Raw genomic sequence first — 10,998 nt, forward strand, 5'->3', positions numbered from 1 at the left:
TGTAAAAAGAGCCGTTAGATTGAAATAAGTTGTGATTTATGTTAAAAATGTGTTCTTAGACTATATAAAATTTAGTTGTGATGCTAGTTATGAAATCGTTATGATGTTAGTAATAATACGTGCTTAGTTTTCCTTTGACTTTGATTAAATTTACAAATCTCGTGTACATTGAATGAAATTAGTTGTGATATTTGTTACAAATATGTTTCTACACTATAAAAAATTTAGTTGTGATATTAGTTATAAAATCGTTATAACACTATTCTAAACACGTACTTGGTTTCCCTTTGACTTTGGTTCATTTTATTAATTTCAAATATATATTTAATGAAATAATTTGTGATATTTGTTATAAATGTGTTTCTACAGTAACTGATTTTTTTTTATTTTTTTATTTAGTGATTGTACTTTTAAATCGTTATAATCTTATTATAAACACATGCTTAGTTTTTTCTTGACTTTGGTTAATTTTACACTTCTCATATATATTGAATGAAATAAGTAACATGAATTAAATGTAAAATATTTGTGACATTCTTTCTTTTCACTTCGCTTACGGGATTTCACTTTTATATCATTTCAATCATTTTTAAACATAACATATTTAAAACAACCTACCGGTGAACCCACTAACTACAATCGACGTTACTTGATCATGAACAATCTACAATCAATTAGCCGACCAGTGAGCCCACTAACTACAATCGACATTACTTGATCAAGAACAATCTACAATCAATTAGCCGACCAGTGAACCCACTAACTAATTATATAAACCAATTTAATAAAGCAAACATAATTAAAAGTAAATAAATTATGTTACACCATTATTGGATCAAGAATAATTTACAATCAATTAAAAAACACAGAACCCACTAATTTTGTAGACCATTTTGAAAAATCATGCATCATCACAATCTCAAACCCTCAAATAAATCACCAAAATTATCACCAACAATAAGTAATAAGACCAATTTTAAAAAATATTAAAATTTGAGAAAAGATACAATCTTTGATTTGAGATACAGAAGGTAATGAATGCATACTAAAGAGTATCAGGAGGTCCAATATTTGTGACGCTCCATTCAAACCAAACACGTTGCTCTCGTCAATCAAACCAACAGAGAAGCCATCAACATGGTTCTTACAAATATTTGCAAAACAAAGAATCAATCAATTAATCAAAGAAACATGATTTAATTACATAAAATAGCAGGGGAAATTAAAAAAAAAAAAAAAAATTATGAGTTTGGATTGTAGGAAAATGCAATCCAAAAGAAGACCATGGCGTTTCAATTAGTTCGCTTCTTCGTCAATGGAGAAACAAAAACCACTGTCCTCCATGGCGTTTACGAAATTGGAAAGACCAAAACAATGACATGAGTCACGGATTTGATTTTTGACCCAGAACAACAAAAGACGCAACAATTTTCCATTCTCCCATAAATATTCATCCACACGAGACTATCCCCAAAATTATGCTATTCTCTTCGATCTAGGGTTTATGGTGGTTACTCTATAGTTTGGATGAAATAAGAAGATACAACAAGAACCAGAGCAAAAGGAAACCAAAGAGAAATGATTTCACCTTTCCATAAGAACCAGAACAAAATATACCAGATTCGAGGGAAGAAGAAGAAAGCACAACAACCAGAGCAAAAATGACGTCAAAGAGAAGATGAAGAATTTAATATAATTTGTAATTTTTCTGAAAAGATAAAAGTGAAGTATATTGAAATAAAATAATATTGTATATGATATATTGTATAACGTATAACATATAACGTATAAATGTATGTTGTATGATGTATTAGTACATGTGGTAAAAAAAAAAGTACATTAGTCACTTTGTCGACTAAGTTGCTGACCGGGTGCTGACTAGAAAGGTGATGTGGCAAATGGGCTGAGGTAGTTTCATCTCAGCCCTTTAATCCTCATTGGACTTTATCCAGTGAGAGGTGCACTGGAGCTGATTCTTTTCCATTATCAAGAAAGACTATGTCTATGTTTAAATCTCATTTCAAATTAAAAATCGCCTTTTTCTTTTCTTTTCTTTTTTTTTACTGAAAATGATTTTTTCACTCTCAATTAATTAATTTACCTCACCCTTTAATAAAGCTGCTTTTTCTCCCCCGTTGACACCATTGCTGATAATAATATAGCAAACCATCATATACTGCAATGAATTAAATAAATTTCAGACAATTTTTTTTATTTATAATAAAACCCATCTGCTCTTGTAATCCATTGACAAGGTTGAAAGTTTGAGTTTCATTAGAGACAAATATTCTTCTGGATTAAGAATAATTGAAAGAAATACTTTCAATATAAATTGTACCATTAGACATACAATATTATACAAATCATGAAAAGATAATTCTTGCTAAGCATTTGAATGATCATTCAATAATTTGTGCTACTTCCTCTGCTTACAGAGTTGAATAAATTCATCTGCAACCCCATCCATCTCTTCCTCTCCATTCAGTCTTATATGCTCACTCATTTCTCTTGCTTTACTCCTTATATTTTCTCCATTTTTCTCCACCACCACTTTTCTAATGACCTTTGCTATCTCTTCCCTTTCAACCCTTTCATCATTCTCTCTTTTGACCTCCACACCCACACCAATCTCCTCCACAACTCTAGCATTAAATGGCTGGTCAATATTCATAGGCATAGCTATGATTGGAACACCAAACATCATGCTCTCCATAATAGAACTCAATCCACAGTGACTCACAAACCCTCCAGTGCTTGGATGGCTTAGAATCTTTGCCTGTGGAGCCCACCCCTCAACAACCATTCCTCTCTCTCCTACCCTCTCAAGATACCCCTCAGGCAGTGCCTCTTCAAGCCTAATTTTCTCTCCCATGGGAAACCTAACAGCCCATATGAAATTCACCTTGCTAAGCTCTAATCCATGAGCCAACTCTTCCATGTCCTCCTTAGACAGAAAGAACTCACTCCCAAAACAAACAAAAACTGTAGAAGACTCATCCTTCTTGTTAAGCCACTGCATGATCTCTGTACACTCATCTTCAATATTGACAGGATCCTGAATAAGTCGACCTAAAGACACCATCTTTTTGTTGGCCAAAGCTGAAAAATAATCCATATATTTCCTCTCCGTGTCTGTAGATATAGTCTTGATCAACACGACGTTACAAGACTGCTCGAGGGCTTGGAGGAAGCGTTCTCCGTCTGTGACTCCGTTGACAGAAGCATCAATCAAGCCACGAACCATAACGCGCTCCGGCTCGTGAATATAAATGGCTGGAAATGGGAATTGGAGACTAGGATTCTTGAGTGTATGGATGATATAAGACATGAAGGCGGTTCCGAAGATTAGGAATTGAACAGATGGAATGTTGTGGAAAGAAGCTATGGATGCTGCCCACGGCTGGTTGTAGTCATAAATGAGCAAGTTTGGTTTTAGGGTTTTGAGGATCTTGGAGAAGTTGGGGGTTGACATCTCAAAGGCCTGTTTGAGGGTGGTCATGAGATGGGTTGGGAGGCCATTGGTTGTGTGGCAGTGAGGAGGAAGGTCAGGCAAGGATGGAAGGTGAAGCTCTACTAGTTGTATTGAGTGAGACTCGTTTTCAGTGAGCCTTTTCTTGATGGAATTGAGATTGACAGGTGTTGAACACAAGTATATGAAAAAGTCTCTCTTTGTGAGCCTTTTGGCTAGCTCTAGGAATGGAGATATGTGGCCATGAGCTAACCATGGCAGCATTAACACACTGATACTACTCTGTTTTTCATCCATGCTCTCTCACTAGTTCTCTGTCTCTCTCTTTCAATCTTCAAGGTGAATAAATAGTGGACATAGTCTTTCTTCTCTTCTTTTTTTATCAAAAATAAATAAATAAATAATAATAATAATAATAATAATAAAATGACTTTGTCCTTTATATAATTGTCCACTTAGCGTTGCATGTGCAATGACGACATTGATGGGACCAAAAACTAGAGGTTAGTGCTCTTTCTCTTTACAATTATTGGGACCAAGTCAAGCATATACCAATTTTCCTTGTATAATATGGATGACATTGGTAAGATATTGATTTTCTCCTAAGATCCAAGTCAAGTATATATCAATTTGTAAATATTTTACTACTAAGATAAACATTTAAATTCAAATTGTGATGAATCAGCTACCGACTTTACGACAATTACGTAAATGTTCTTCTAGAACTGTAGGCAACTTGGCAAGACTTTCTCCTCCTAGAATTTAATGGGTTTAAATTCAAATTGTGAGCCTCTTGACTGTCTATTGTACTTCTGACCATAACATGACATGTGAATACAATTACTACTATATATATCGTACTTCGTGAATACAATTACTACTATTTATCAAATTGGTCTTCAACGTGCCTCATAAAAACTAGCCTGCCATATTTGAAGTTAATAAACTCCTTTCAAAGGGTTTGGGAGGCCAAACTCGAGCTTTAAATTAACTTTATTTTTTATTAACTTTAGAATTTGTTTGGTTTGTAATTCCGAAAATAATTTATTTTTAGAGAATTATTTAAACAGGTATTTTTATAACTCAGTTTTCATAAAATAATTTTCCGAAAACTGAACCAAGTAGAATTTTTTTGTATAGTTTTTAATTTTTTAAAAACAAAAAGGTGTCTCAGAGTTACAAATCAAACAGATCTTTAGTTTCTTTTCAAAAACAAAGATACATAGACATTATAAGATTAACAAGATAAATTTGCTAATTAACATTATTTTAAATGGTAGTATGATTTTTACTTTCTAAAGAGGAAGTTGAGAATTTGAGATTGATTAGAAGCAATATTATGTGCATATACACTTTACTTTAACTTTCAAAAAGAAGAAGAAAAAAACACGCCAACGGTCAATCTCTTTTTTAGAAAAAGAACATGAAACTGGTACTTTTTTTACTTTTCATAATAAAGAATTCAATGACAAAGACTTAATAATTTTGATTTATTTTTTCTGACAATTATGTACTAACTTGGATATATTTTTATCCTCTAAGCTCTCTAAGCTTAGAAATGGATGATGAGAAATTTAGAAGGTCCAAGTCCTGCATCCATGTGCTAGAAATAGTGGTAATTAATGTATATCCATTCAGAAAAATATACAATAGCGTTAGTAGCAACAATAATAATGAATCCGTGGGCTAGCAGTGGTTTATATCCATTTAGTATTATAATAATACTATTCCTTTTGCAATAATAATAATGATAATAGTAAAGGCCATTCCCCAATTATATATGAATTCCGCGCTTTAGAGCATTTCTAATGAGCTCTCCGAATTTGTCATATTAGTATTTTTTAATAGCCTCTTCAGTATTTTTCATAGTCACGTCAGCGTTTTAGAGTCTCCAAATTTTAACTATCGCATGTACTTCAATGCTGCATTTTCGCTCTCCAAAAATTTTAATATTTTTAAAATTTTTATTAAATTTTATTTTTTAACTTTTTTTGCAATTTAAACATTAACATAATATAATTTTATTTATCATTATTAACATTACTCAAAAAATAAAAATAAAAATTCTTAGTATTAATCAATATTTGGATTGAAGAGACTTTTCAGCCCCATCTAATATATATATATGTGTGTGTAATTATATATGAGGAAAAAGAGAGAGCTCTCTGAATAGAATTGCAACTTATTCGAAAGAATTAATTTTAGATTGAGATAGAGAGAGAAAGATTAAGGTTGTAAGATTGTCTAGTGATGCATTATGTGCACTAAGCTTAATGGGTATATAGATATACGGGGTGTGTATATCAAATCACTTGTAGAGAAATTATTTGAAGAAATTTTTACAGTAAGATTAGACTATGATACAAAGAATGTATATATACATTATACATAGAGGAGCCAGAAATTTAGTTTGGGGATACTAGCATATGATAAAATAAATTTTTAGTTAAAAAATAATAATAATAAATAAATAACCCAAAAATTTGTTTTTTAGCTTTCTTTTCCAGCCAAACATGGCCTTAGAAACAGCGGTATGGGCAAAACACTGTTCTGGGCCAGAATTTAAAAAAAATAAAAAAAGAATTTAAAAAAAATAAAAATAAAACAAAGGTGGGCCCACATGGCAGGCCCGCAATCACTAATAGGGTTGCCGTTTTCGGTGACCCATTCCCTGAGTGACACAATTTTAGCAACCCATAATGGAGAAGTTGGGTCTCTAAAATCAACCCAAAATCACCTTAAAAGGCTACGTTGGAGCTGCTCTTAACCATTCAGCCATGGTTGCTTAGTTGCTTAGGGGATCTTATACATTGTGAATAATCACATTCCAATTAAAATTGTAACAACTCTCACTTTAGTCAGGCACAATATTATTTGTTTTTGACTTCCTCATATTAAAGACTTCGATTGTTACAAAAATCAAATCCAATACTCTTCCAAGAGAAATATTAGTAATGTGTTAGGAGAAATTGGTACAAGAAGCCGTGGCTGGTTCCTTACTCATTGAATCTAAAAAGAATACATAAGTATAATCGGAATCCACTTGAAATTTAGAATGAAGAAATAATAAAATAAATGAATCTTGTTTACTTCACTGATTCATGGGAAGATACTAAACTTTTGTATTTGAAAAATGTTACAGGAAGGATTTCTGAAGTAGATGACGATTGGTCATTCGGAGGTCTCTTTTGGTAGCTTTAAAAGTAATTTGTTTTAATAATAATAAAAAAAAAAACATAAAAAAGAAATAAATTTTGTCTTCTATCCGCATATCCTTTATCTTATCCCTATTGTAATTTTTCAATTGTTCCAAAGTCAATTCATTTTTTCGCTCCATCTCAGAGTATCCATTCACTTGAAACTGATTTGCTTCCATTTCCCAAAGAGCAACTCTTCTTAAAATCTTACTCAAAAGGTGTTGAGTTGGAATCCCATTCTAACTAAGGATTCTTATGGTTCTGGAAGATCCAGCTACAGGTGATCTTGTTAATAGATGATACAGGAAAGGTTTTTTTTTCTAGGTAAGTAATTAAATTTATAAAAGAAATCAACATTTTTATACAAAAATATAAGGGCATACCCTAGACCCAAAGCTAATTAGGCACGATACTGTTGTGGCTTTGTGGAGTCTGGTCGCGTGTTGATTACGTAAAGGATTTAGGAGGTTCAAGCCTATTGATTGGGTTTTTACGTTGGCTATGGGCATGTTTGAACCTGTTCAGGGGGCTTTGAACCGGTTTTACTCGAGGTGCAAATTTAACTTTGGTAACTGCCAAAGTTGCACCGGTTTAGGGACCTCTGAATCGGTTCAAGTGCGGCGTCGACTTTGGCTACTGCAAACGTTGAACCAATTCAGATGCCCTTGAACTAGTTCAAGTTGGCTAGTGAATTGCACCACGTAAGACAACAAAGTTGAATCGGTTTAACTCTTCTGGAAGCTGCGGAAATTGATTTCCTTACTGGTTTTGGAGTCTACAAAAGGAAAGTTCTTGTAAGAGGAGTTGTGTTCCATTGTTTGGGACTATATATATCAACCTTAATTAGATTTTAGGGTATGACTTTATGAGAGGATTATCATATATATGTATGTATGATTGATTAATTTGTGCCAACACAAGAAAGAGTAATTAAGAGAGATTGAGATAAAATTCTCCATTGTATTCTTTATCTTTTTTATAGTGGAATTTGTTCGTTGAGCTCCATGAACGTATCCCTAAGATTTGGATGAACCATGTATAACTTGTGTTCTTGTGTGCAATTATTTTTATTCTTCGTGATTGCTTGTGATTATTCTTTGAACGGCGTTGTTTTTGCATTTCTGCCACAATAATTGGTATTAGAGCATCCGGTTAATTATGCAGCAGCTCCAATAACTGGTATCAGATCCTTTGGTTGAGAACTTAGGGCACAAAAGGTGTTAAACGAAATTTTGAAAGACTTTCCATATTTGACTTATCCGTTCGAGTGGGAGTAATGGTATCAGAAGATAAGACATCTATATCCATGATTGAGAAATTCGATGGCACAAACTTCAATTTTTGAAAGATGCAAATTGAAGACCTCTTGTTTCTGAAAAATCTGTATTACCCTTTAGTGGAGAAGCCAAAGGATACAAAGGATGCATAATAGGAATTATTTGATAGGAAGGCTATTGGCACCATCAAATTGATGTTGTCAAAATCTGTCGCCTTCAACATTAAAAACGAAAAGACGACGAAGTCTCTCATTGCAGCCCTTTCTAGTATGTATGAACAGCTGTCTGCAGCGAACAAGGTGCACTTGATCAAGAAATTATTCAACATAAAGAAGGTCAAAGGTGGTAGATTCAACGAACATTTAAACGCGTTCAATAATTATAGGCCAATTAGAGTCTGCTAATATCGACTTCAAAAATGAGGTCTGAGCACTGTTAATTCTAGGGCAGTTACTCGAGAGTTAGAGTATGTGGCACAGTTACAACAGTTAGTAGCTCTGTAGGGAAAACCAAGTTGAAGTTTGATGAAGTTGTGAGCATGATTCTGACTGAAGAAATCAGAAGGCGAACAACAGGGGTTTCCACTAGTGGTTCGGCATTGAATGTTGAAAGTAGAGGCAAGGGTTCAAACAAGAAGATAGGTAATTGTAATGGAAACATAGGCAGATCTAAGTCAAGGAATGATATGGAACTATCTCAAAATTCTATAAATCTTAGTGACATTGAGTGTTAGAATTATAGCAAGAAAGGACGTTATCATGTTGATTACAAACTTTTGAAGAAGGGAACTGAAAGAAAAGCTAAAGCAAATGTTGTCTCAGAAAAATCAGATGATGCATTGATATGCTCTTTGGAGAGCAAGAGGAAGTTATTAGTTTTAGATTCCGGCGCATCGTTTCATAACACCTCAATCAAAAAGCTATTTACTAGCTATAAACTGAGTAACCTTGGCGAGGTGAATCTTGGTGACGATTAGCCTTGCAGCGTCGTTCGCAATGGTGAAGTACAAATCAAGCTAAATGGATCGGTTTGGAAATTGAAGGATGTGAGGCACATCCCTGACTTAAGGAAGAATCTGATTTCGGTGGGATAATTATCAGAGGAAGGTTTTGTTACAATCTTCAATGGAGACTCGTGGAAAGTTTTCAGGGGCGCTATGACCATTACACGGGGTAAGAAGTCTGGCATTCTCTACACAACTACCAATGTTTATGGGTCTATAGCAGTTATAGAAAATAGAGAAGATCATAACCTTTGGCACTAAAGACTAGGTCACATGAGTGAAAGGGGGCTCAAAATTATGCACTTAAAGGGGAAATTACCAGGTATATGGGCGATTGATACTCACTTCTATTAGAGTTGCGTGATGGGCAAGCAGAAGATGGTTGGTTTCAAAAAGAGTGGCAGAGATCTCAGAAAGGAGAAGCTTAAGCTAGTTCACATAAATGTTTGAGGGCCAGCCACAGTCTCATCCATTGTCCAAAAATCATACTTCGTGACTTTCATTGATGACCATATGAGGAAGGTATGAGTTTATTTTTTGAAGCACAAATCTGAGGTATTTGATGTGTTCAAGAAGTGGAAGGCCATGGTGGAGAATGAGATGGGTTTGAAGATCAATAAGTTGAGGTCAGACAATAGTGATGAGTATGAAAACACAGGGTTTAAGAAGTTCTATTTTGAGAATAAGATCAAATTAGAGAAGATTGTGCAAGGAACCTAACAGTAGAACGGGGCAGCAGAACGGATGAACCGAACATTGATAGAGAAAGCCAAAAGAATACGCATACATTCGGGTCTACCCAAGCTGTTTTGGGTAGAAGCAATCAATACAGCAACCTACCTAATTAATCGTGGACCATCGGTGCCTTTGGAACATCGAATACCGAAAGAGGTATAAACTGACAAAGAGATAAATCTTTCATGGTTGAAAGCTTTCAGTTATATTGCATATGTGCATATTAGTGACTATGCTAAGGGAAAGTTCGACCCCAAGTCATTAAAATGCATCTTCATTGGGTATGGAGGAGATGAGTTTGGTTATCAACTCTGAGATAACCAGAACAAGAAAATCATCAGAAGTATAGATGTTGTTTTTAACGAAAAGGCGATGTACAAAGATAGAGATGCAACACAGTCAACTAGTCCTATACAGAGTAAGCCTGAGTTTGTCGAGCTGGATGATGAGCCAGAGATTATTGTAATATCCCTAATTTTAAAAGGATAGTCTCGGTATTTATTTATTTATTTTAATTGTATTTTTAATTATTTAATTGATTATTTGACTAATTACTTATGTGTTTAATTGAATTAGGTATTACTTGATTATTTGATTATGTGTCTATGTATATATTTGTATTTGTCTATGTGTTAATTGTTTAATTAGATTATGTGCTTAAATGGTGTTTTGATTAATTGTAAATTAAATGTTTTCTTTTCTTTTATTATTTTATTTTATTTTTCTTTTATGGTTATTGATAGGGAAAATATAAACCTACCCTACCCTCAATAAGATTGATTAGATTTCATTATCAAGGATAATGAAATCAAATCTGACGTGGTTCAACAAGTAAAAATAATCCTACTCTAACTAGAGGAGGTCAAAAGGATTAAATCATATCCCGACAAATCTGGTAATAAATCTCCTATGATTTCGCACAAGCGGAAGATAAGGTCAACCATCGATATCAACGGAACGATTTTGATTCCAATCGACAACCATAAATAGAGCATCAGGCCATTAAAGAAGTGACGACGTAAAAAACTATTATTAATCCCTGCCTTTTTTTTAGACCTCCATGACTAATTTGATCGTCGGAGAGCTCTTGGCAGGCACCACACCGGTGCCGTCAAGGTTCATCGATCTTCTCCTCTCTTCCTTGCAGGAAAACGGTATCGTACCAGATTGCGCGAATTTCAGCCTCAACAGTTGGCGCCGTCTGTGGGAATCACGATTCTCTTGAATCAATTAATTACTCGTTGGGTATATATGTTTGCAGTCTGGTATGGTTACCGAAGGAACACTGTCGCAGGGATCTGGTCAAAGGGTAGAGAC

The 10,998-nt window shown here is 34.0% G+C and overlaps 1 protein-coding gene across 1 annotated transcript; it reads right to left on the reverse strand.

Moving 5' to 3' along the window:
- Window positions 1-2,269: 2,269 nt before the first annotated feature.
- Window positions 2,270-3,826, reverse strand: LOC132311861 (UDP-glucosyltransferase 29-like). Its single transcript, XM_059809999.1, has one exon. The coding sequence runs from the start codon at window positions 3,764-3,766 to the stop codon at window positions 2,417-2,419; it is 1,350 nt and encodes a 449-aa protein (XP_059665982.1). The 5' UTR covers window positions 3,767-3,826; the 3' UTR covers window positions 2,270-2,416.
- Between the last annotated feature and the right edge of the window lie 7,172 nt (window positions 3,827-10,998).

The sequence above is a fragment of the Cornus florida genome, unplaced genomic scaffold (assembly GCF_030987335.1).
Source record: "Cornus florida cultivar Cherokee Brave unplaced genomic scaffold, ASM3098733v1 CherokeeBrave_3.0.0_Hap2_Chr06, whole genome shotgun sequence".
Lineage (NCBI taxonomy): Eukaryota > Viridiplantae > Streptophyta > Magnoliopsida > Cornales > Cornaceae > Cornus > Cornus florida.

Coding starts and splice junctions, on each gene's coding strand:
- LOC132311861 (XM_059809999.1), bottom strand. CDS start 3,766: ATGGATGAAAAACAGAGTAGTATCAGTGTGTTAATGCTGCCATGGTTA.